The sequence below is a fragment of the Aptenodytes forsteri genome, unplaced genomic scaffold, assembly GCF_000699145.1.
Source record: "Aptenodytes forsteri isolate BGI_AS27 unplaced genomic scaffold, ASM69914v1 Scaffold114, whole genome shotgun sequence".
Taxonomy (NCBI): Eukaryota; Metazoa; Chordata; class Aves; order Sphenisciformes; family Spheniscidae; genus Aptenodytes; species Aptenodytes forsteri.
The window spans coordinates 5,396,716-5,422,802 of record NW_008795364.1 but is presented as its reverse complement, the minus strand read 5'-3'; the positions used below and the strand labels follow the sequence as shown (position 1 = coordinate 5,422,802).

The 26,087-nt window shown below is 38.3% G+C and overlaps 1 protein-coding gene across 1 annotated transcript in view; it reads left to right on the top strand.

Moving 5' to 3' along the window:
- TERT (telomerase reverse transcriptase) overlaps positions 1-26,087 on the top strand; it is a 34,766-nt gene that overhangs the window by 7,445 nt on the left and 1,234 nt on the right. The window contains exons 5-16 of the mRNA XM_009280215.1: positions 2,492-2,681; positions 6,241-6,423; positions 7,744-7,905; positions 8,284-8,379; positions 10,424-10,509; positions 13,245-13,358; positions 15,198-15,269; positions 17,152-17,337; positions 18,809-18,935; positions 19,257-19,318; positions 21,083-21,207; positions 21,584-21,721. Of these exons, the coding sequence (XP_009278490.1) occupies positions 2,492-2,681; positions 6,241-6,423; positions 7,744-7,905; positions 8,284-8,379; positions 10,424-10,509; positions 13,245-13,358; positions 15,198-15,269; positions 17,152-17,337; positions 18,809-18,935; positions 19,257-19,318; positions 21,083-21,207; positions 21,584-21,721 (1,541 nt within the window). The remainder of the gene's footprint in view (positions 1-2,491; positions 2,682-6,240; positions 6,424-7,743; positions 7,906-8,283; positions 8,380-10,423; positions 10,510-13,244; positions 13,359-15,197; positions 15,270-17,151; positions 17,338-18,808; positions 18,936-19,256; positions 19,319-21,082; positions 21,208-21,583; positions 21,722-26,087) is intronic.

Sequence of the window (26,087 nt, the reverse complement as noted above, 5' to 3'; positions counted from 1 at the left end):
TTCTTCTCCTTCTCAGCTGGAGCCGCTCGTGGCGATTGCTCTGAGCTGGCTCGCAGGAAGGCATTCACAGCCAAGCGTGGCCACTGATGCCTTTCCAGTTCTTTTGCATCCTCCTTTGGGAGGAAGAGAATGGATGGAACAGGCTGGACTGAGTGGACCTGGACTTCACTCATGAGCTTGCCTTTGCACTGCATTGTCATTAGGGAGTAAATCCCCATCCTGAAGGACTGTATAAGTAGGTCTTCCTGTGCAGAATCCCACTCAAGGATACAGACCATGGTTCTGAGAGGGGACCTGAATCTATATGTTTGTCTTGCTGTATGGGTGGAGGTGAGAGTGTGCTGGTCATTTTGCACACACACAACTTTCTATTAATTTTTGAAGCTATACCAAACTTCATGCCCCAAATTAAAAACAGTACTTACTAAGAAAAATTCCGTATTTCATGATACAGTTGCTTCAAGTTACATGGCTCACAGAAATTATGTTTTAAAAGTAACGTAATCAGCGTTGTGGTGACAGCACCTGTTTTCCTAAGGACCGCTCCTTCCCCACCCTCGCCACACAGTGGCTGCTGAGGATTGAAATGCTGCAGAAATTCTGAATCTCCCCCATCAGATTGTGGTGAGATGTCAAAAGACAGCAGCACCATCCACTCAACTTCCTCCAAGTTCCAGTGTGTAACAGCACCGTGAGTGTACAAATGAGAGTAGGATGGTTCAGTGGCCACTAGATTAGTGCATGTTCAAAATCATTAGTGCTGCTACAAATCCCATGAAACAAGCAAAGAATGTTGCTGCAGGCAAAATGACATCCAATTCTACAGCTGGCCAGAGGTAGTAATGATGAAGATCTGCCAATAATTGGCCTTTGTCTTCACTTTCAGAGGAAGTCATATTTTTTTTATACGGTGCTTGGTTGTTTTGGGTTTTTTTCCCCTTCAATCTTAAATGTGAACTGCAAAGCGATGGAGATTTGATCATTCGGTTGTTTCTGTTGAACTGGAGTTCTTTGTTTTGTTTTAGTGATCTAGCTAATGCTATAGTACATAATGAAGTTTTATGGGTTCAGGAAGGAATTTAAGTCATAATAAATAATAGTGATCTCTAGCTGTGGAACAGCGATCTGTCCATTCTGCTTTACTTTGGGCTACATTTGTACCAGGAATTTAATTCCAAAGTTTGAATACAAATCCTCAAAATACTTGCTCAGTAATAGCTCAGCTTGCTGGCCCTGGATGCCTCTATACCTTCTAGGTGTCATATACTGTATCACTCAGACACCGACAGTTCCAAGCAGCTGGATCATTAGCTTGTATGGGAGTTGTGTTAGCATACAGAAGAGAAGTACTCGTGTGCCTCGCTTACCTGCATGCTTGGCTTCTCAGGTGTCTCCTAGAGCATGCTTACCACGTTTCCACCAACCATCCACTGCCTTTTGTGATAGCGTGGCCTCCTTTTGCTAAACCAGCCTGTTGGTTGGTGTGGGATGAGAAAAATCTGCATGCGAATTTATATTTGCATCCCCCTTCTGCAGGGATTTGAATTGTCTCGCTTCACTTCCCAGGGGAGTATCCTAACCAGTAGGCTGTAGGGCTTTTTGGAATGGCGCATTGTGTCCTTCTGAAGCAGTGCAGGAGACTGATCCAGGTCTTTCGCATTGCAAGTAGGCCACTTTAACAATACAATCTTAAGTAAAAGCAAGGGCTTTTGCACCACCTCCTTTTCCTGCCTCATTGCATGGGAAAGTATTGATTTTGTACTAAGCTACACTGAACTGTAAATCCTAAGGGGGTATCTGTGAGGGGAAAAAACATTTCCCGGAAGATGGACTTACGGAGCTCAGAATCTGTGACTTAGGAGCCTTCCGTTCTTCGTTATTCTTTGCTGTTCACTTTAGCTGGTGCCTGCTCATCAGATTAGTTTTTTTGAATCGTGTTGCTGAATACCTAAATGCCCTTTTGTGTTGTATATGTATCCTAGTACCTCAGTTCGCTATAATAACTTTTAATACATAGTAGGTCCCCTAAACGGTGGGAGTAGAACAGCCAATTACAGTGTGTAAGTCCTTCCCTGGATCTTTCTTAACTTAGATTTCAGAAGGTTCTATTCAACTTTGTTAATGTCTTTCAAGCTGAAGAAACCATGAGAAACATCCAACTTCTTGTTGTCTTGCATAAAAAATATTTCATAATGGTCAAATGTACTTGGCTAATCTGTGCTTAAATTTTCATTTGTGTTAATTAAGATTTGTTTTTATTATCTTAATTTACATCAAGCAGAAATGTGTACTCTCTTATTATTGTATTACATTGTCATTAAGATACCGCAAAATTGTTCTGAAATTCAGATTTCCATGTCACTTCTGCAGAGGTTAGTATTTGTAATTATCCTTTTAGTAAAATATTTGGCTTCAGTTATCATAAAGAGATTAAATGTTTTAACTTACTGCCTTTCCTATTGCTTACACTAAATGTGTATTTGTATTTTAGAAACCATTTTGCCAAAGTACACCTACGTGCTTTATCTTCAGAGGAGATTGAAGCTGTCCGTCAAAAAAAATATGTTCCTGTGGCATCAAAGCTCCGGTTCATTCCCAAAGCGAATGGGTTAAGACCCATAGTAAAAGTGAGCGGTGTTGTTGAAGCACGAGCATTCAGCAGGGAAAGCAGAGAAAAGAAGGTTTTTATTTTCTTTATTGTTTTACATGGGTTTGATGTAGGCAGCTAATAAAGTGAGTGAGGTTTTTTGTTATATAAAACTAGTTTTAACACTGTGAACTGGAACGTTCAAATCAGAATGACTGAACGGGTCTACCTGTTGCAACTTAGCTTCTCCTTTCCCAGTGCTTAATTACCATTAGCCTCCAATTCCAGAATTACGTACTCCTGTTTGCAAGCCTGTCTTAAGGAAATGAGTCTGATAGAATTACATGGCCTGTCAGATAATCATGTTTTCTTTCTCTTCTCTTTCCATCCCTTTCCTTCAGGCTTGCTAACTGTCTGGTTGTGGTAGGCATTGGCCATCTATGGGAGAAGAAGGACGGAAATCTCAAAGATAGTCAGTGTTCTGAACTAACATGTCGTATTTGTTTGGCACACCGGAGGGTGAGGGATGGATGAGTCCGGCCTGTTGGGATTTGTCTGAATACTGATTGTGCATGTTGATCGGCTAGTTGGCTGTGGTGCCAGGTCAACCTAGGGGGCCGAACAGTGGTGAATTGGGTGTGTTACAGAAGAAGGTCTAAGAAAGGCGAGGAAGCTGGATCAAGCATAGTAGGGAGATAGGAAGAAAGCTGGGAATTACTGCAGTGTGGGAACAGAGACAGAACACGGAGTGCACAGAATAATCTATTTAACAGGCCAGTTAACCACAAGACATAGTGGGAACCCAGTTTCACTATCTTGCATGACTGCATTAATTGTTCTGCCTTAAGGCTGAGCCCCATTTAGTGCACAAGATTAAATGTTTCCCAGATGGGTGAGAGGTCAATGGCTTCTTAGTACTTACTGTTCAGTATGTGATCTCAGACCAGGTTTAAAGGGCATCAACTAAAAGCTGTTCTGAAGTGTTATTTCTTCATAGTCTTTCTGTGACAATCAGACTGTCAGATTTGAGAGTATGCACACTGTTAATCTGGAAATAGCTGCAGTGCTTTAAAGGTGCTATTGCTCCTGTAACAGATCTGGCATAAAGGATGACATCAATATACTGGAGAAGATGAAGGTTCACAGTCAACCGTGGTAGCTGGTCAAAGTGATTTGAGTTAACCTGGCTGCCCTGGAGCTGAGAGGGAATATCTGTATCTACTGAAAAGTGGGAGCAATAGACTCCTGTTGGAGAGTGCTGACAAATAACTGAGGACGTTAAAGTCTTCAGCTTTTAGAGAGACCTCATCTGTCTAAACTAATCACAAAGCATAGCTGATGATTTTCATAAATCCATGAAAGAGAAGGTGGTAGTACTGTTACCTCTCTTCTCAGATAGTAGACTGAGACAGAGAAAAGTGTCTAGTGCAAACTGATCATCTTACTCATCAATTTAGGGCTTCCAACCTAATGGAAGTGATGTAGTTCCCCCCCCCCCAAAAAAAAAACAACCCAAAACAACAAACCAAAACCTGAAAACGAACTTGCATGGCTACTCAGTTTAGAGAGTTGTGTCCCCCCCCCCCCCAAAAAAAAAAAACAACCCAAAACAACAAACCAAAACCTGAAAACGAACTTGCATGGCTACTCAGTTTGTTTCTGTCATGGCCTTTTGTCCTGCACTCTGTTCCAGTTTTTCATCCTGTACCATATCCAGCTTGTCTGTGCTCTCCACTTTCCTCCTAGCACTTTCCTCCTAGCATTTAAATTGTAGAAAGAAGACGATCTTCCAGTTCTTTCTGTCTGACAATAGTCCAGGTTTTGGAATTTGGAAGCCAGTTTGGAATTGTAGGCGTAGTCTTGGCCAGCTTCTGTAGCTCAACACTGGAATGTATCCAGATGAATTGCTAGAGATAATCTCCCAAATACCCAGCAAACCAACTTCCGATTCTTGGGCAAGTCTCAAACTGTGCTTCAAAATACATGGTGGAATGAGTCCAGTTCTGTGAATTTATCCTCAAATCGGTGTAGATTTTGTTTTGTTTCCAAGTTTTTATGTATTTGCTTTACATCCTTCTTCCTTTTTCATTTGAACCAATATTTTTTTTTTTTATTTTTAATGGGAAGCTCAAAGCACTGGGAGGCAGCAGGGTTCTAAAAGATCTGATTTGTCTGAGAGCTTAGTCTTTTACTGCATTCTGCAGGCATGCCAGCAGATCTTTAGGTTTTGCAAAAATGTTAACAACTCTGTGGATTAGAGCTGTTCTGGAGAATTAGGAGGCTCAAGGGAATTCCTTCTAACATGAAAATGAGGAGCTACTGTGACTACTGCAACTCCAGGTCTCTCAGGTTTAGTTCAAACTGGGTTTGAAGCCAGTCTCAGTTTTCTTTTATTGACTCACCTGCTAACACCCATATGGCCATCAGCTTTATGAAAAGGTAAAGGTGTGCTTTTTGTGAAAAAGCAACCATCCTGGGATATGCTCATTAAGAAGGAAAGGAGGAACTTTTCTACTGATGATTACTTTGATCTTGCTGCTTCTATTTACCTTTGAGCTACATCTCTACCCTTTTGACTGTTTTTCTTAGGAACTTGGCCTATAACAGAGAAGATACCACTGCAATGATTCAGGAAAGCATCTTAATTTTCAGAAATTTTTTTTTATAAACTGGTCAAAAACATTTTGCAGGATCAGCCAATGAATGAACATAACTACTTACCTTATGTAAAACAGTGAAGTTGGATCAAGTTGTTTAGGAGGCAGTGGCAGTAGTACACTAAACACTTTTGGTGTGCTTTAGTTTTGCCAGTTTTTCACTGAAACCTGTAATTGATTTTTTTCAGTGCAAAACTAAATGTTTTCAGATGAATTAAAACGCTTCCATGATTAGTAGTTTCAGTATCATGATCACAATACTACCATTGAGAGTAAGAACGCTTTTATGTTCTGTGTATACATTTTGGAGGATTTCTCTGAAGTTCTGAACTGATTCATAAGTATGCTACATGTGCAGTTTGTTTATTTTCTTCAGTAGTACGGCTTGCCCTTTCAACATTCTTTTGTTGCCAGGTCTGTCAATATTTTTTTTCCTTAAGGTGTTTACAGAGCTAATCGACCTGCACGACTTCACTGCCGCTCTGGTGTACTTTACTGTTCCCATAGCTGAGAGTTAAATATTTGCTATTTACTTGCATGAAGTATCTCTAGAGGCTCAACCGATGGTGCAGCTGGAGTTAGCCTGAAGTCTCAGGGCACATGTTCTTTTTGCTGTTCTTGTGGTGATAATCTCCAGCAGAGAGAATGAATGATATTTAAAAAGTTACCTTCTAATTGGTGGTGGTTTTATTTGCTGGAGTCTGTCTATTTATCTCCTTAACTATTACACCTTGATTTCCAAGAGTCAAGTACAGAAAAAAACATTTTCCATAGGATTTAAATGTACCAAAAAAAAAAAAATCTCTGAGTCTGTTTTGTCGCTTCCAAGTAGTTACTGCAGCTATATTCAGGCTTTCTGAAAACTGCAGTTGACCAAAATAATATAGTAAAGATGTAAATTTAATCTCATATTTCATCTAAATGTGAAATCTGTGTATTGCACAGAATTTAATATGTTTCAACGTACTTTAAGGTGATTCTCTCTGGTCTCTTTAGATGCATCACTACAACACTCGACTAAAAAATCTATTTAGTGTGTTAAATTATGAACGGACTATAAACACCAGTTTTATTGGCTCTTCAGTGTTTGGGAAGGATGATATCTACAAGATATGGAAGAAGTTTGTTACAAAGGTTCTTGAATCAGATGGTGAAATTCCTCATTTCTACTATGTAAAGGTATGTCTTTTTAGTTACATATTCAAACTACCTTTTCAAAGTCAGCTTGTGCAGATACTTCTATAGCTGTAATAGCTGTGATGTGAGTGCATAATTATTTCTTTTTCAAAATAAACTTTTGTGTGTACCTAACAGAGACTCTGGTTGGTTTTTTGGGGTGGGGGGTTGGTTGGGGTTTTTTTTTTGTGTGTGTGTGTCCCTGCAGTAGTGCTTCCTTTACTTGGATGTTTTTCTGTTCATCTTTCTGCCATGTAGCAGCTCTTGCTCCTGCACATGCACTGGATTTTTGCAGTTACATTTACTTAGGTATAAAAATGGGACAAAGATACAAACTCAGATATGCTTTTAGGGCCATCTTCCCAAAGGAAAATGAGGAAAAACTTTCTATGCACATTTGGATAAATTCAGTGTCTTTTCAAAAATAGGTCTCTTCTACCTCAGTATCATTAGTTTCTGTTGAAAATGAACACTTGAACTCTAGTGTCTCTTAACAAGTTTCTTCTCCTACTTGAAAAAAATGAGTGCTTGTTGTATCCCACTATTTGAAGGAGTTTCTTCTTAACACTTGTTTTTCAGTTATGTCTAGCAGGCAACCTTTTGTGTTTGAGCTCAATTCATAGCTTTGAATTCGGGCGATTTATACAGATGTATGTAAATTACACAGATTTTTATATATATTATAGTGGGGCTCCTCTCCAGTGCTCTCATATGTCAGTTTTCATCCTGTCCTGAAATTACTTTCAGTGATTGTCTTGTTATCTTTCAAGCCAAAGAATCATGTCATTGACATAGTTCTCCTAAGATTGTTGCTTCTTCAAAAGGTTTTGAATTTTGACTATGACAAGTAAAAGCAGAGGTAAGATTGCAATATGAGGTTTAGGAAAGGTAAAACATCTGGGTTTGCAGCTTTCCAAAAGCCTAAGATGTCACCTCCATGATCATATGGAGAGGAAGGTTTCTTAAAATATTTAAGCGTATAAAAATATCAGCAATAAACTTTAGTTAAATGATTGAAGGTTCAGTGTTAGATTTAACGTTCCATATGGTATCATCTTCTGTTAATAACAAGAATTGTGCTTAAACTGATGGTTTGGTTATCCCTTGTAAGGGAAAACTCACTGATGAGTGAGAAAAGGTTTTGCCGATAAGCAGTGAGTTTTTGTTTTGTCACAAATTTGGACTGAATGATGCAATAATTTCACTCCTATGTGATTTATCCTTCAGCATGTTTACATACTACAACAATACTTTTTTCATACTACCACGGTGTTTACAGTGATACTGATGAATACATAATGGAAGATATTTCTTCTATTTCAGGCTGATGTGTCCAGGGCTTATGATACCATTCCTCACAATAAACTTGTGGAAGTGATTTCACGGATCTTAAACCCTGAGAAAAGAACTGTCTACTGCATACGGCGCTATGCCGTGATTATGATTACCACAAGTGGAAAAGCCAGGAGGTTCTATAGGAGACATGTATGACTTGCTGATTTCTTCTATTTGCTGCCGTAGATACATTTCGGTCCAAGGAATATATTTGTTTATATCTTTGTTTAGTCACAATTTGAATTAGGCAATTACTTCACAAACCCTTTTTTAATAGTGTTGGATATTTTCCAGAGGTAACAAAGCTGCTTTTTTACTCTTTTTTTTTTTTACTCAACATTAGTAAGAATAAAGATAAATGTGTTGTGGAAATAGAGATATGTGAGGGAGATACTTAATTTGAACAATAGCAGAATTGTTGGATTAAAATAATGCAATAAAGCTGGCCTTTTGACCTCCACTGAATAAGAGTCTGGTACTGAATTTTCTATTGCTTTTGTAATTTATTTCTTTACACTCAATATACAGGTTTCTACTTTCAAGGATTTTATGCCAGACATGAAGCAGTTTGTGTCCCAGCTTCAGGAGAATGCCTCATTGCAAAATGCGATAATAGTTGAACAGGTAAATATTAGGAGGCTTCTTTTCAACTGAAAAAGAAAGCTACAGAAGAATTGGAGGAAGATTGGGTTTTTTAATTGAATGTACCTATTATGTGGTGACACCACATCTCTTCTAGTTACCCAGCACCTTCCACAGAAAGATTTTTGTCATCTCTTCTTTGATTTTTATAACAGGCTCTCAGTGTTCAGTGGAAGGAGTGCACGAGGCAAGAAATCTGACAAAATGTCCTTTTAGACTTTTCCCAGATTTTCTCATTGTTGTCTCAAACTTTCATTTTAACCAGTGTTTTCTTTTTCCTTTCCTAATTCCATTGTTTGTTGCAACAGTTCTCAAGTGAGAAATTAACTATCTAGTAAAGAAGGGCTTCAACACTTGCTATCTCCAAAACGTACTGAAGTAAGAATAAGCAAAATGTATTCTAAGCTAAGTAGCTAGGGAAATAGATGTGACATCTTGAATAGCAAACTGCACGGAATAGAAAAATGACTTTTTAAAAAAAAAAAAAAAGAAAAAGCTTATTTTAATGATTACCTGCCAAGGTTGATAAGAATGAACTCTTCTTTAGAAGAGTTAAAATGCAGCACAAAACAAGATTAACTCTTGCATTTTTTATTTAAAGAGATTTCTTACTTTCAGTGAATTAAAGTACGGTTAAAAATTATTTGTATTTTCAATTTACTGCAACTGATGCTTTGTTACAAGAAGCAAGCATCCTTCTGTTGTTTTAATTCTTGTGCTGCTGAGAACTGTACTGATTCCAAATGTTTGTTCTCAAGACTTCCTTCTGTGCAAGGAGCATGACAGAAAGACATAGAAGTAGATGATATGCTCAATCAGTTTCTTAATACATTTTATTGCTTGGCATCAACCTAAAAGATTCCTGAGCATCAGATGACCAGACAGGTATTTTCTCACAGGCTACTTCCTCTTTAAATTTTTTCTTCTAAACTCGCCAGTGGAAAATTTTGACATAGGGTAATTTATGCTTCTAACCTACAAGTAAAATGATCTTGTATGTCTATGGACATAGGAGTAGACTATACAGTGCGGGTGATGCACAATTCCAGGATCCTACAAAGTGCAAAGCGCCTAATGAATACATGGATGAAAATGAAAACTAGCTGGATCTATGATGATGTGTATGTAGGTTTTGTTTTGTTCTTTTTTCCAGTGGACATCTGATTTAGATAACTATGCTAGATATTACATGAATAGCAGCATTCTATTTCAAAGTATTTTACATTTGAAAACAATTTCTCTCTGTGTGTGTGTGTGTCATTACTTTTCTCAGAATACTTTTTTTTTAAAAGTATCATGTCAGCCTGGGTGTCTGTACCACAGGTGCATCACGTTAGCTTTTCGATACACATAACCATGATCTCACATGGCTCTATCAAAAGCTGGGTGCATTTGTCTGATGTCTAATCAATGCAAAGAGGAAGTAATTTTGCTTTAGTTCTCATGAAGTCATTGTTAAAGGGATTTAAACTGCTTTAAATGAATCTTTATTACACCATTTTAAACACAAAAAACTTCATAAATATTGGGCGGACAGTCATGCGTGGAATCATTGGTAATATGTGGCATAGAATGGGTTTTGCAGCAGAACTGGCAAGTGAGTGTATCTGTACTTGGGGAATAGTAAAGAACATGACAGTTACAGAAATTGTCCTGCAGGATAGAAAGTGGCCAAAAGAGTGAGGTCTCATACATTGTAATAATCCAATATAATATACCAGCACTTAAAAAAGTGATTTTAGATGTTATATTTGACTATTTTCCCATGTAACACCAATCAAAACTGCTTTTCTCCTAAAGCAAAACAAAAAAAGAACTGCACCATTCACTTGTTGGATGTGAGCAGCTTTTTATTGTGTATATTCAGATCTTGGTGTTAGGTGCTTTGTTTCTTACCTTAGGGGTTTGAACTACTACAATCTAACTTTTCATAAAGGTTTCTGTCTATCTTTTAAGTTTATACTATATTTTTAGTTTCAGTACATTTCTAAAGTACAAATCTTGTTTTGTTTTGTTCCATTTCTAGAGCTTAACTTTTAATGAGACAAGTTCCAGCCTGTTTACTTTTTTTCTTCAAATGATACATAACAACATCCTGGAGATTGGGAGCAGGTAAAAAAGCAGTTAGTTTTTCTTTGTATAGTGTGTTTGGGTTTTTTGGTTGGTTGTTTTTTTCTGTTAAGCAGGATACTTTTAATTAGCTCAGGGGATTTTTGATAGCTGTCTTTTAAAGAATTTCATGTTAATTTGAAATCTGTTTATCAGTTTAAGCTCCATAAAAGCATGAAGAGTTTGGAATCAAATTTATATTTGAATAAAATGTCTCTTTCCCACCTGTATGATGTTAACTATACACAGAATGCATTATTCAATAAATAAGTAACCTTCATTTAAAACTGCAGATGCAGTTCAAAAGAAAAATACTTTAAAATGTTGGGATCCATAGTGGTGAACAAAAACAAGGTAACATCCAAGCAATCATGCAAAAGCCTTGTTGATCATTTCGCTGTAGTGCAAAATTAAACCTTTTCTGCATGGCCTTGCTATTTGGCAAGTTACAATAAAAATAAAAGGCAATAACAATAGGAATTAAAATTATTGGCAACTCCAAAATTAGGAATCAGATGTTATAGAGGGTAGTAATGCAGATTTCTTCTTGTGTTGCTGGAGATGCTGATCTGGTATTTATGTTTTGCCTCTAGGTGGCAAATGTGTACCATGTCTAGAAAGCAAGTACTTACATGATCTTTATTTGTAAATTCAGAGTGAGGTATATTAGAATGACCGGCTTCTTGCTCTTAAAAAAATACCTTTATTTTAGAATACTTAATCTCACAGGATTGAAGGAGGGGGGAAAAAAGCTTTCAAGGAGGCAAACAGAAGAGCATTTATAGGTTTTCCTAGCGTTGATGCTTACGCTACCTTTGGCAGGATCATGACAATGCTGACATGGCATGCTGTTAATAAGGACTAACTGACATCAGTATGTTTAATAAAAGTTTAATGGTTTTAAAGAAAGCACACCCTGACAAAGCCAACTTCACACTTATCTAAATTCAGTCACAGCTTGGCTGAAAAAAATACTGTTTGTCCTGGAATGAATTTGCCCTTTTTAAGTAGCTCATTCTCATTTGTTCAAAAAAAACCAACCCAAAACTGCAAATAAATTCAGTAAATGAATACACTCTTTAACTGATGGTTCTCAAAAAGCCATCACAGTTAGTCAACATTCACTTGACGTTTTGAGAAAAATGCTGATTGTTGAGCTGGGGACCTAGAAGGAACCTTTTAATACCATTTGATACATTTATCAAAAGTCTGGAAAAAATTAAAGTTACTGCTAGAAGAATTTGCAGATGACTCAAAACATAGGTAAGATCACTGCTAGAATGTAGTATGTGGCTCTGGTGTCCAGTTGCTTAGTTTCATTCTCTTCAGCTTCACTAAGCCATTCATGTAGTAGTGGTAAAATGGACATTATAATATAGTATCTCACTACTTCAAAGGAGTGTTGGGTTTTGTGAGGCATACTCATTCTGTTTCTGCCAGCACAGAAAAATCAACAAGGTAATGGGGAACTCTGTCTTCAGTAGCATATCTAGATGTAGTACATTACTATTACTGTGTGTGGTCTTACTGGCTTTATACAAGTAACAAGTTAGGGGAAGTATTAATGAACCTCCCCTGGCTGTGTCTATATGAATTCTTTGAAGCCATGAGAAACAAATCAAGATTTACTCTTTTGCAGAATGACAACTGGCAGCTTCAGTGAGCTTTTCAAGCGGGGGGGCGGGGGAGAGGTTGAGTATAATTACAAATAATAAGGGTTAGCATTTCACAGGATGTAGTGGTTTTTCCTAATTAGAAGTAAGATAGTTTCATGCCTGAGCAGTTAAATGAGGAAGTAAATGTGATTTACAGTATAGCTGGGATGTATAAAACCAGATCACATGCTGTGTTGGGCTAAGCCATCAGAAATGTCCCTAAAATTAAAGTGATATTTATTTGTGGGGAAAAAACAAAACCAAAACAAAACAAAAACCCAAAAACAAAAACCCAAGAAAATACTTTCCTTGGCCAGATCATGCTGCGCAAGTATAAACGAAGAATAAACACCTCAGTTTAAATTATTGATTTAAATTATTTCGTAGTTAAACATTTTTACTCTGACTTGCGCTGTTGGAAGAGCTTTTTTTCAGAAAACTTAGAAAGATTTGATAGTGGTGAACATTTATATTTGAATTTAATGTGGATGTCTGCTGTTCCTGAGAAAAGTTGGAAGTGTTCCATCTCAAAATCCACCTGAATTTAATTCCTGACGTAGATGTACAGTATGAGCTTCAGCCTGTCGATTTTTAGTGGGCACCTGCAAGGAGCTGTTTGGATAATGATTAAAAATAAATAAATTACAGTTTGAAAGATTTGTCCAGTGCACTTTGTTTCTTATACAAGAACACTTGTTTTTAAGCTATGTAAGATGTAACATAAAGAATTACAAAGCTTAAATGAAGGGTGGCTCTGCAGCTGAAGGAGGAAGGAAGCATTGTGGTTTGAGATCAGTTATAAAATTCCTTTCATTTAATGACAGTTGTCTGCTGGGGTTTGTTAAAAAGAAAGGAATATGTGTATTAGTGGGTTTTTGAACTGTTTAACTTAAAACTCGAGCCATATGTAGATACCTAGAGGAAAGGACAAACAAATTTAAGTAAGGCTAACTAGCAAGCATGTAGCATATTTCTGATTGAAACATATGTTATACTTGAAAAAAAAAAACCTAAATGTTTAATGGCTATTGCAATTTTCTTGTTGCTTGTTTTGATTTTTTTTTTTTTTTAATTCTTTACTAGGTACTACTTACAGTGCTGTGGAATTCCACAGGGCTCCATTTTGTCAACCTTACTTTGCAGCTTATGCTATGGAGACATGGAAAATAAATTGCTCTGTGGAGTACAGCAGGATGGGTAGGGGTGCTTTGTTCTCTGCTCTGTTATAGTAATGCATAATATATAGTATATGTGGTTTTAATATATATAGTGTAGTAGATGTGTGACATTTTCTCTGAAATTAAATTTTGAATTTTAAGGATTCCTAACTCTCCATTAGGAAACGCGGTGCACAAAGATCTCTGCAGCTTCAATGTCACTGTGGTGGTTTTGTGGGGGAATTTCCCTGTTTGACATAAGATTGGGAAGAAAAGTGCTGAAAAGAAGCTGTCCCAGATCTGTGGGTGGCAGATGTGTTCTTACAAAAGAGCATAGTATTTAGGGATGCTTTAAAGAGTCCGACAAGCTCTTCTTGTACATGTAAGAAATTTATGGTTCTCCCACACTCGTTCCCACAACATTTGTGGTCGTTTGTCCTCAAACAAGATGGGATGTTCGTTACAGGCTTTCTGATACTCCAGGCTTCTGCGTGAGGGCTTTCCAATTCACCATCTGTAAATCTTAACATTTTATCAAGGTCACAGCTTTATTGCAGATTTTTTACAAGGCATGTTGGTTCTTGTTTGGAGCCCTACGTGGCTCTTGGTACATCTTCTAAGTGTTTGTGCCCTGCTAGTGCTTGCTTCTTAGGAGTGTGACAGAAAGCTAGCCTGGTAAAAGCTCTAGCACTTTATTAGCCATAAAAACTTCGGGGTCCCTTTTACCTCCATATGAACTGATCCCCAGTTGAATCCCAGATTAGGGTCTTCAGGCAAGAGCTAGACATTGGTGAGCCCCCTGAAGCTTGTCTGGGTTCACATATCTCCCTCCTGTGTGCTGTGGATTCTGTCCTAAGAAAGAGAAAAGAAAACTAAGAAGTGTGTAGGGGTACTCCAGAAAAGCGCATCTGTCTGGTGTCTCTTCTTGGGAGGCTCACGAGGTAATGGAAAGTCTCAGAATTTTAAACATTTCCCTACACAAGTAGTAGAGGAGTTCTCATAGGCTTTAGGATGCTGTGATGATATGAGTCTAAACAGCTGTCTTTTGCTTTCAAAGGATGTTGTTTATACTTACTGAAATTATGAAGCTGATTCAGAGGAATGCACTTTTTTTATGTAACAGCGGTTTTCATACAGAGCAGATTCTAGAATGTTTCTTACGTGTCTGTTGAATGATTTTGATAGTTTCATTTGGCCTTTAAGTCAAAGAAATGACCTGGCTATTGACTTGGCTAGGCAAAGGTGCAGCTGATCTGATCATAGTGATGGCAGTACTCCTGCTTTGAAGGGGAGACTACACAAGATCATCTCCAGAGCTTCCTCTCTATGATCTGCTAGGCAGGATTTATCAGAAAAATATGGGCTTGCTTGGGGCCTGAAGACTGTTGAAAAAGAAAATTCCAGCCTTTACAGTGGTAGACTGTAGTCTGTTTTACATTCAAGTTATAGCTTCACAAACAAGTTATTACATGGTAAACGAAGATACAGAATTAGAGCACATCAGGAATCTGGTATCTGCTTGTGTACCTGGTATTACACCTCCTTTCCTTGTCTTGTGGATTAAGATACTGCAAATTCTCCCTTGGAAAAGTTTAAAACCCTGCATCCAAGAAGCTACTGTGGAGTAGCTTGTGTGCTGTAAATTCCTGTCATGTTTCATGTAGCCAGCCCCTTTGCTTTCTTATTTTTATTTTTTTTTCATTTATTTTTAGGAAAGAAGCAGAGCTGAGAATTTCTTCATGAGACTCGATTTGGAGATCATATTGGCCTCTACCTTCTTCTGAATTGAAATGGGCACATTGATGCTCTGAAGAATATGACAAAAATTTGAAAGGATTACATATCAAAAAATCTAACATCAGTTTCTTCTTGATTACAGAGTCCTAATACGTCTCATTGATGACTTTTTGCTGGTTACGCCACATTTAATGCAGGCAAGAACTTTTCTAAGGTATGCTATTAAAAACAGTCTTCAAAGTAATAAGCATTAATACCTTTTAGGTCATTCTTTTTCATCTCCTTTATACATGCTTGTACATATAGATACATTTGTTTTATGGGTTAATAATCAAGGGCTGTTTTGGAGTCCTTGCCGGTAGCCTGTGCCTGGGAAGAATCCTAATAGGTACATTCTTGATGGCCAACTAGCAACCTGTTGCAGCTCAGATGGTGGGGGATTCCTGCTGAGGTTTAAATTAGGGACCTAGCTACTGACCTTGATGGAGCTTCTAGCAGCAATTAGTAGTGCAGACTAACCAAAGCAGCTGACAGGTGTCTTTTAAGACCATTGCCCTCAAATTTTTAACATGTCTTAGTTACATTTTTAAAATGTTTTTATCGGGCAGGCGTGCTGCTACCTTCTGTTCCTGGGGAAAAAATGCAACTTTTCTCTGATCCAATATTGCTAAGAATTTTCTGGTCATTAATATTCCGGGGTGACTATTTGAAGATAGTGATAGCATGGCAGCATGCAGCTCATACAGAAGTTTTCATACGGTAATTCTTTAAAGTGCTTCAGAGCTACCTTTTTTTTAAAATTGGGCCCCAAAAGAGATTCCTGGTTACCGTGGATATGAATGTACAGTCAGTATCCAAGAAGAGTTCTGCTGATGCCAAAGCCAGTTCTAAGTATCCAAACGAGAGGTCTTGAAGAAAAGCTTAGCATCTGCAATGCAGTCAGTTGCATCACACTTTTCGGTAGTCAGAAGGATGCAGCTCTGTCGTGAGCCTGAAAGGTGATGGGGAAATCAGTTAAGTACAGTTTGAAGTATAAATTGTACTAAATAGTGGATAGTGTACTTTGAAGACTTCATTTGTCCTCACTTCCTTATCAGAACAGAAGGAAATTTCTAGGGATGTGCAGATTTACAGTTGTGGAAATTCTAAGTCAAACTAAGAGGCTGGGGATGCCTCAAGCTACTAATCTCTATAACATCTCTTCCACATAATGTCACTTGCAGTAGCATTGCAGATATTTTCCTACTTGCCCTTTGAAGTTATCAGCACCTTTGTTCGGTACCAATTTCTGCACCAGCTGTGTTGATTTCTGTAGACAAGTAGCCTCTTCTGTGCAAGTTTTCCAGAACTGCTTACAGATCCTATGCATTCTCTGCCACAAATGGAGTAGTAACAGTTTTTTCTAATGTAATATTAGAACTGGGGGACTCAAGACATTAATTTTGAGGAGACAGCATTATGACTATTACTCCCCAACAAGAAGAACCTACCTCTTCCTCTCACTCTTTAAAAGAATGAAGCCTGCACATGAATACATCGCCAAGTAAGACAAACTGCTGCTTGTCCATGAGATGACACTGCTGATCCAATGTGTAGTAGGTAATCAGCAGGCATTCTGGCAGTGAAAACATCCTTAGGGAAAACTTTGTGGAGAAAGTTCAAAACTTTTCATCAGATAAATGAGGTTCCTGTTACATGGATTCTTCTTGTTTTCGTTAACTTTCAAATACAATAACTCTTCATCTGTCTTTTTCCAGTGATTTTGATCTCACTGGTTTCTGTGAGTGTGGTTTATGCAGCTTGGCTCAAATGTTTCATGGCTTAAGTTCTTAATTTGCATTAATGTGTAAAAGTTTTTCTGCATTATCCTCATCCTTAAGCTTATTTATTTATTTTATGTATTTATTTACCTCGAATATCTTCATTTTTTTTTTTTTATTTCTAGCTGTGTTCCTTAACCTAAAGAGTTGGCCGTGGTTCCCTTTATCCTTTGGTTTCTGCCCTTTTATGCAAGATCATATGAGTCTTGCAGCATGGTGGGGTTTTTTGTTTGCTTTTGTGGGGAGAGTTAGGCTAACTGTTTATATCTGTTTTAGGACTCTAGCAACAGGTATTCCTGAGTATGGCTTTTTAATAAACCCCAATAAGACAGTCGTGAATTTTCCTGTTGATGATATCCCAGGATGTTCCAAATTTAAACAGCTGCCAGATTGTCGTTTGATCCCGTGGTGTGGTTTATTATTAGATATACAGACACTTGAGGTTTACTGCGATTACTCCAGGTAAATAGACTTGTATACTCCAGCGTGGGCTTTACAGTATATTGTACGCAGTGTGAGAAACAAAAGGGTGTCTTGTGAATGGTGCAGTTGGATTAACTGCAAAATAGATTTTACAATTCTGTTTCTTATACCATAATTTAAACATTTTATTCTGATGTGCAGCCTGCTATTTTCTTCATTCCATCCTGGTGGAACGTACGTACCATTAACACTACTGAATGTGGCACAGGTCACTAGTGACCAGAAGTCATATACTGTATGGTGGCTATGTGGTTCTGAGAAAGTTTATTCCATCACCTCAGTTCAGCTTCTTTCACCATGATGCACTGTATTGTACCTGATATCATATAACTACATTTATTGTTCTGAAATTGTTGTTTGGTTTTTTTTTACCTTCCTAGAAGAAGCAGTAAGTATTACATGAACTACAGATTGGGATTAATTTTGTATAGACTAGAGGGACTAGTAATCCTTTCAACAGCAGAGGTGTTCCCTCTGGTACACTTCAGATGGTAGTGTAGAAGTGGAGAAGTAACCTCTCTTTAAACTAGCAACCTTGGTTATATACACAAAGCAGTCTGAAGTGGCATAGAACTCAGGATGGGACAATGTATCCTACTGGAAAGCTCTGTAGACCCTTTACATCAACGCCTAGAGATGGCATTAGACATTTGTTAAAGATAAACAAGAAAGAACTGTTTAAACTGAAGGATAATATTGCTGTGATATTGACCATATTTAGTATAAACAGCCCATGCATACACTTAAGTGGGAAATTAGGAGGAGGTTTTCCATCACCAGTGTGGTGAAGTTCTTCAGTAGTCTTCTAAAACAGGAAAGCTTGGTCAGTTTAGGAGATGAATTTACATGACATGATTTTCTGTAAAAACAGAGGACTAAAATCAACAGCCAAAGAGACTTATTCATTAGCTGTGTTTCTAAAAGAAACGGTTTATGTTGATGAAGGCATTGGTGCTACTGGCCTGGGAGACACTAATCCGAATCCTGAGGGTGGTTGTTACAAGGGCTGTCTTGCTTTTGATAAGCTTGACTTAAGTAACTGGAACTGGAACGCCGGGGTGAACTGAGGTGGCTTCCAGCCTATGCTCCTGCGTTGCATGGATCACAGAGTATAACCTGGTTGTCACTGGAGTCATTAATAATGATCTGGCTAGACAATGTGTTTTAGAAATACATCCAGTTTGTGTTTAAGATTATTGGTTTGTTTGTTTTTAGCAGGGTGAATTATTCAGCCCTGAAGTATTGAAGTCATTCCTTAGCTAATAGCCTTAATGCCACAATGTCCAGTCTGTTTTTAAATTGAATTTAGTTATAGTAATCTTTTAGCTACTGGCTCGTTGATTAGTAGGCAATCTCTGTAACATGAGAAGTTAAATGAGGCTTACTTTACAGAATTTAATTTAGTCTGTTAGCTCATGGAGTTTAACTACTTTTTTCTTTTTTTTTCTAGTTATACCTGTACTTCTATCAGATCAAGTCTTTCCTTCAATTCAAGTAGAACAGCTGGGAAAAACATGAAATACAAATTGATTACAGTCCTCAAACTGAAATGCCATTGTTTATTTCTTGATTTACAGGTGGGAATATGGAAATGGATGTTTGGAAATATTGTGATTAGTGATAAAGAACATTAAAAATGCTTTGAGTTCTAACATAAGAGTTGGTTTTGAGAGGTCATACACGTAACTTGGAAGTGTTGACATCAACTGAAATGTGGGGTCTCAGCACCTTCCAGAACTGAACCTTCACAATGTTGTTACTTAAGTACATAATAGAAATCTTTGAAGTTTAGCATCAAATGTTTTCTTTTTCTAGATTTCTAAATCATCTTATGCTGTTGAACAAATCATATCGTGACAGTAAAATATTCCTATAGCTCTGTTTCTGTTCTGTTCTAGATCAACAGCCTTAGAACAGTTTTCATTAACATCTACAAGATATTTTTACTTCAGGCTTACAGGTAGGTCACTGTCTTCTGCAGTAAATCTGAATATTTCATTACTCTTCCTTGACACATGGAGGAGCTACGGATTAGGAAAAAGTGTGCAATAAAAACGTGCAGTGGTAAACGTCAGTAGTAAGTCACGTTATTCTTGTTTCAACACTGTTCTTATGTAATATTTTTAGATTCAGGATGTAGGATTATATTGATGTGCGTGTTTAAGTGACACTTCACTAAATGGATTTTCATTTTCTCTGGATATTGACAGCTGACCTCAAGAAAAGCAGTCTGTTTTGTGGCAGGAGGATGACGAGAAGCCTTATCACTCATTAACCAGTTTATATTTAGAACTTTGTATCTATTAAAATTATATAGAACTTTGACCCGCATAACTTTGCCTTAAGTGAAGTTTCATTCTACCAAGTTAATTGCAGTTTCTTAGCTGCTGATAATGACTTACCTGCTCCTTAGCTGGTAATATCTTGTTGGTTTTTGTGAGCTGTTCTTGACCAGCAGAGGAAGTGAATATTTTAAACAAGGATAAAGGGAAAGAAATAAAAACTGATAAGCGAGTTGGGGGGAAAATACTAATCTCTGTGCATCAAAAACTTTGAATGATTGGCGGCACCAAGGAATTGTTCATTTATTGTTTTAACGCAAAAAAAGTAGATGTTTTCCTCTTTACAGAAATCAGGTGTTGCTCTTTGGCTAGGCTTATACTTGTTATGAAGTGACATTTTGCTTTTGTTCTTAAATTCAGCTTGGTTCACATTCACCCTGTATCATTCTTGCATCCAAGAAGTGTAGCTGGACTTGTGTAGTACAGCACTGATGTGTCAAACTCTTAAACTTTTGTGTTGTGAGTGACTTACGGTTTTTCTCTGATGTTGAACATGATTACTTAGTTACTTCTGTTTGCTTTTATGGTAACACTCTAACAAAGGTCTTTATGATAGAGTACCTTTAAAAAACTGTCCACCATGCTAACAGCATGTCAGGTTAATTCAGCCAGACCTCTGTGATGCAGTGTGGTAATTATGTTTATCCTTTAAATACTTTAAAACTTCAGAATTTCTTGAAGTGGTTACGCTTATGCAGGGTTAATTTAATAAACAAGTATATACATTGTTGAGTAATTAAAAATCAGCATTGTAACTGTTGACTATATTCAGCATAAGCAGGATTATAATACCAAAGTCTGAAGGAAAAAAAAAGAAAAAAAAAAAAGTCAGCAGTTTAAAAATATGTCCAAACAGAGGTGTAAGGGAGCATACAATACAAGTAATTTCCATGGAATTGGCTTCCAGGTAGACAAAAGAGTGGGGATCCTGGTCTGTGGAACACTGTCATTTGGAGGTCTGTTTTCCTGAAAAACAGAATTTGTTGTGGGATTGTGTTTTGTTCTGTTTTTTCTTCCTCTTGCACTCTCTCTTGTGGGTGTGTTCTCTGGCTGCATGGTCTGTGATATGGAATTGGTGAGGATATGAAGTTTAACTTTCCCTGCACATAAGACAGTCATTGTCCTCAGAAGAGAATTCTATTACCAGGGCAGATGGCTTCAAGATCTTCCTTCAGCACAGAATTTACAAACAAACATCATATGTGTCTGACACTCCAGGGATGTGTATATATAGGAGAGGTGTTGTATGCTAACAGTGTTGATACAGCTAAAGACTGTTGGGTGCTTTTCAATGTTGTATAGCGAGTGCCTCAGGTATGTAATCATAGTTTCACTTGAAATTGCAAATGACTTGTGATTAAATAGGCTGGTTTTGTGAACAGGTTCCACGCCTGTGTTCTCCAACTTCCATTCAACCAGCAAGTTAGAAACAATCCTTATTTCTTCCTAAGGATCATCTCAGAGACAGCATCATGCTGCTATGCTATCCTGAAAGCAAAAAACGCAGGTATAGTATGTTAATGGCAATGAAGTAGCGTGTTTGGGTTTGGTTTTTTTTAGACAAATAAACGATCTTGAATGTGCAGTCAGATCATGTCATTTTGAGATAAAGATCAAGAACGAAAAACACGGATTGCGTGATAGGAATCACAGTGCATTTTTTTTCTTAAACTCAATTTCCTGAAGATACTAAAATGTTTCAGTTTAAAAAACTAAAAAAAACCCTAAAGTTTTTAGTCCTCTGCTGACATAGGAGACTTCATTGACTACATAGGTTTTTAGTGAAAAATCCTGGAGTGATTTTATAGAAAGAGAGGAGAGGTCAGACATACTTCTTAATGCTTATCATTTTCAGTGACATTATTTCTCTGTTTTGTCTGTAGGGGTTGCTTTAGGTAACAAAGGTGCCTCTGGCATGTTCCCTTCTGAGGCAGCAGAATGGCTCTGCTACCATGCCTTCACTGTCAAACTGGCAAACCACAAAGTTGTTTACAAATGCCTGCTTAAGCCCCTAAAAATCTGTAAGTATTCGATTATTTTTACAGTTTGAAATATGGTTAACTGTAATAAAACATGGAATCGAATGGATTTTTTTAACTTTTCTTATCATAAAGTGTTGTTCTAAAATGTACATTAACGAGCTTTCTGATTGTCCTGGTTCCAGCAGGGATAGAGTTAATTTCCTTCCTAGTAGCTGGTACAGTGCTGTGTTTTGGATTTAGGATGAGAACAATGTTGATAAGACACCGATGTTTTAGTTGTTGCCAAGTAGTGCTTACACTAGTCAAGGACTTTTCAGCTTCACATGGGGATGGGGATGGGGATGCACAAGCAGCTGGGAGGGGGCACAGCCAGGACAGCTGACCCAAACTGGCCAAAGGAGTATTCCATACCATGTGACGTCATGCTCAGTACATAAACTGGGGGAAAGCTGGCCGGGGGGCGGTGACCGCTGCTCGGGGACTGGCTGGGCATCAGTCAGCAGGTGGTGAGCAACTGCATTGTGCATCACTTGTTTTGTATATTCTTTTATTATTATTATTGTTGTTATTATTATTACTATTTTCCCTTCCTTTTCTGTTCTATTAAACTGTCTGTTCTGTTCTAGTAAACTGTCTTTATCTCAACCCACAAATTTTACTTTTTTTTTTTTCCCCTCTCCCAGTTCTCTCCCCCATCCCACTGGTGGGGGGGGAATGGCTGTGTGGTGTTTAGCTGCCTGCTGGGTTAAACCACAACTCTGATTTTAATCAAATTTACTAAGTGTAAGTAGGCAAATTAAAATGGTATGTTTTTCAGCTCTGCATGTTCTAGAGCCTTGTTCTTAAGGGACAGCTATTGATACTTGGCAGTCAGTAAGTTTGTACAGTTCAGAAAGCTTCATAAGATTGGGTTAATCATATAAGCATTCTCAGCAGGTTTAACTAAATGAAATATGAATGCTCAGTTTTCTATTTTTAAAAATGTAGATTAACTGGCAACTAAATAAGTTTCTCCCACAGTGTAAACTCTTACCAAAAAAGTGTTACCGGGGTCACTTTGAAACAGAAGCACTTGCTGCGCTGCATATGCTATATTGTAATAGAGTTGAGTGGTGTTGGCAAATCTCTGACTCTTCCACTCAGTGAAAGAAGCTGTCTGCATACCTGGCCTCTGGGGAGCTGTCTCTTTGACAGTTGTGCGGTCTGTTCCCAGACTAGCTACAGAAATACTGGAATTTTCAGTTCTAAGATATTAAAAGTGAACAGCAGGAGGTTTTTCTGAAGCGATCAGTACTGTTGAATTTAGCTGCAGTGAAGGCCAGACTTTCAACACTGACTCTGTAATTCACATTTTGAATGAGTCATTACTTGGGCGGTTTTATTATACAATACCGAGAAATTCTTCAGTCTGGTTCCAGAATAACCCCTATTTGATTTGAAATGTGTTGCAAGCTTCCCTTGATACCTGTGCTAAGGCCCAGTGCCCCAAAAAGAGAGCAGTTCTGCTTTTGGAAGTAAGCATTTCCTTCCCATATCAAGGGCTTGCAGCAACGCCTGAGTGCAAACAGTCTGATTTTTGGTGGTGCAGTGTGAATGCATCAAAGAAGACACTTAAACATTTACAGGAAACAAACCGATGGTTGGGATTGCACCAGGCGCGTTCCTGACAGCTGTGGACTTTCTGTATGGAGCAGAACTCCAGCAGCCTCTCCCAGAGAAGCTCCTTCTCCGAGTTACTTACTGACACCAAAACCAGAGGCACCATGTCTGATCACTGCTGCTGAGAAGCCAGTTCTGTTCAGCCCTTCTAGGAGTACCAGGGGAAGCAGGCCTACCTCTGGGAAGGGAAGGGATGCCTGCTTGCTTCAGTTGGAGAGGACAGAAACTGAAGAACTGAGCAGAGAATGCAGTAGTCACACCCAGTAGGATAATAGCTTCTCTGGGAGCTGTGTCACTTCTCTAAGATCCATATAGAGCACATCTGACTTTTCATCTCTAATGCTGAAGGTTTTGCTCTTGGGATCTTTGACTGGCAGACCACAATCCAAGCCAAAGCTCCCCCATCCTTCTCTGAGCATGCTTTGCCATTGAATCTGACAGTACACTCAGGGTGGAGGTACAGCCCCAGGCAGCTCTATTGTTCAGCAGAATCTCGTCTTCCATGGGTGTGTGCATCTGCCATAAAAGTGGTCTCTGCTGTTCACAGAATCGCATCACCACAGATACCAGGGAAGATGGGCTGGGAAGTAGAGGTGGAATTTTCCTAGTTTGAGTAATGATTGTCGTTAGGTTCCTTCTGCTGAACCTATACAGCCCCTTGCCTAACCACAATACTGACCAGAAAATTGCGTGTGGTCCAGGCCTAACTCTGTATGCACAGTTTCTAACCCAAGAAGGGAAAGCTGACCATCTATCAGTTGGCTTCTCTGGCAGTGAGAATTGCCCTTACAGCAAATGGAATAAACTTGCTTCCTAAATTCCTGGGGAGAACTATTAATGTTGTACTTGCTGAGTATTGTGGGGGTGGAGCAGGGAAAGTCCAAAGGCAAGTAGAAAATTAGTGGTGACGTTCTCTTGAAGAGTAATTTCCAGCTATTCTTTCATAAATCTTCTCTGAGGCAGAATCCGTTCTTCACATCCATAACGTCAAGACAACTCCCTTTTTATCTACAAGGCCCAGTTTCTTCTGGAAGTATTTGAGACTTCAGGTACACTGCTGAAAGATCAAGGGTTCGGAGATTTTTGCTTAATGGCTGTCTAAACAATTAGCAGGCTCTGACTTGTTTTTACTTTGAAACTTTTAAGATGGAAGCTTTTGCTGTGGTTGGTCAGCAGATCACTGGGGCCCAAGTAACTCGAATACCATCTCTGAGATATCTCCATTTGCTTATAGACCCCTGAAGTCTTACCTGTACTTCCACTAGCCCTGTTCCACCTGTGCTGCAAGGGTTGATACAATACTTGGTGGAGCACTTCTGTAGTTGCCGTTTTTATGAAAAGCCCCCAAAACATCTACTAGGTAATTTGGCAGGAGAGTAGCTGTTTGGGGTCAGCTTGTCAGGCAACTTGAATACTTACCAGTGACTGTAATTTTGAGAGGTGCTTTGACTGCACGTATAATTACTTCCCACCTGCCTTTCTCCTTCCTTTAAGAGTTGGTTGAGGTTTTAAAAATAATTTCAAACTGTTTTTGAAAAGGAACTGAGAAGGCACCAGATGCACCACCTAGGGGCTGAGCAGGAGGGAAGGTGAGGCATCAGTGTGCTGGTACTGTAAAGCTGTACAAAGACGTCTTGTGATCTGTAGCGATGAGTCATATGCATACCCTTGGTGTGAACGTGCATCATTATCTCCATGTCTCCAAGATCTCTGATCATAGATAAAGGCTATTTTTCAGTCACCTGATTGATTGTACGTGGTGTTTATATTTGTATTTTCTTCCAAATTTAGTAAGATACTAAGTCTTCTGATCCTACAGGAACCCACTAAAATCCATTTAAAGAGACATTGATAGATAGTTTTCTATTCTGTCTTACAAGTTAGTTTTGTTTGTCCTGCATCAGACTTTTTCCTGGGTAATGTTATTGTAATCAGAACATCATGCTGTAGAGAAGGTTACCACAGAGCTGAGCATTATGTAGAGATACTGGAGCTAATTTTAAACACTGTATTTTAAGTTCTGTCTTACTTCTGGAAATCAGGTAGCATGTGTGGATGTCAGAGTAGCTGTGACAGAGAAGTCACTGGTTCTCAGGTGTGTTCCTGTAAAGTTAGCTCAGTATCTCTCTATGGCACAGCAATCTGTAGCACAGAGATAACCAAGGCTGGTAATAGCACCTGTGTTGACTTAACAACTATGCTTTTTGTTGTTATTTTGGAGTTTGTATCGGCTATATAAAACCTATTATCCCTGTAAGATCATGTTGTTGACAGGAATTGATATAAACTTAGGGTTTTTTTTCTCTTGTGTCCCTGCACATGCCTTTCCGTTACTCTCCACGGGAATCGATATCAAGCTCATAGGTTTTGGGGAGGAGTTTCTTCCCACTATTCCAAAACATGTTACATACCAAGATCAGGGGCTTCTCAGTACGAGTTGTCATTCTTCAGAGTTAAGTATTTAAAACATAGTTACTGTTTAACATGCCTCCTATTATTACCAGTGCAAGAGTTTTTCCTTATCATGATAAGATATAAATACATCATCTGTCTCCTTTCCAAATACAGAACAAATGTTTATTGAACCCTTCTGCCTTTCTGCACCATTGACAATTTTGCCAACTGTTTAGGTAACAGACTTAAACTGTTGCTAGCATTTTACCTGTTCTTCCTAATCTTTAAAAAGTCCTTTTTATTCTCTATAATTCTGTTGACGATAGACTTAATGGCCTTCTGTGTTTCAAAA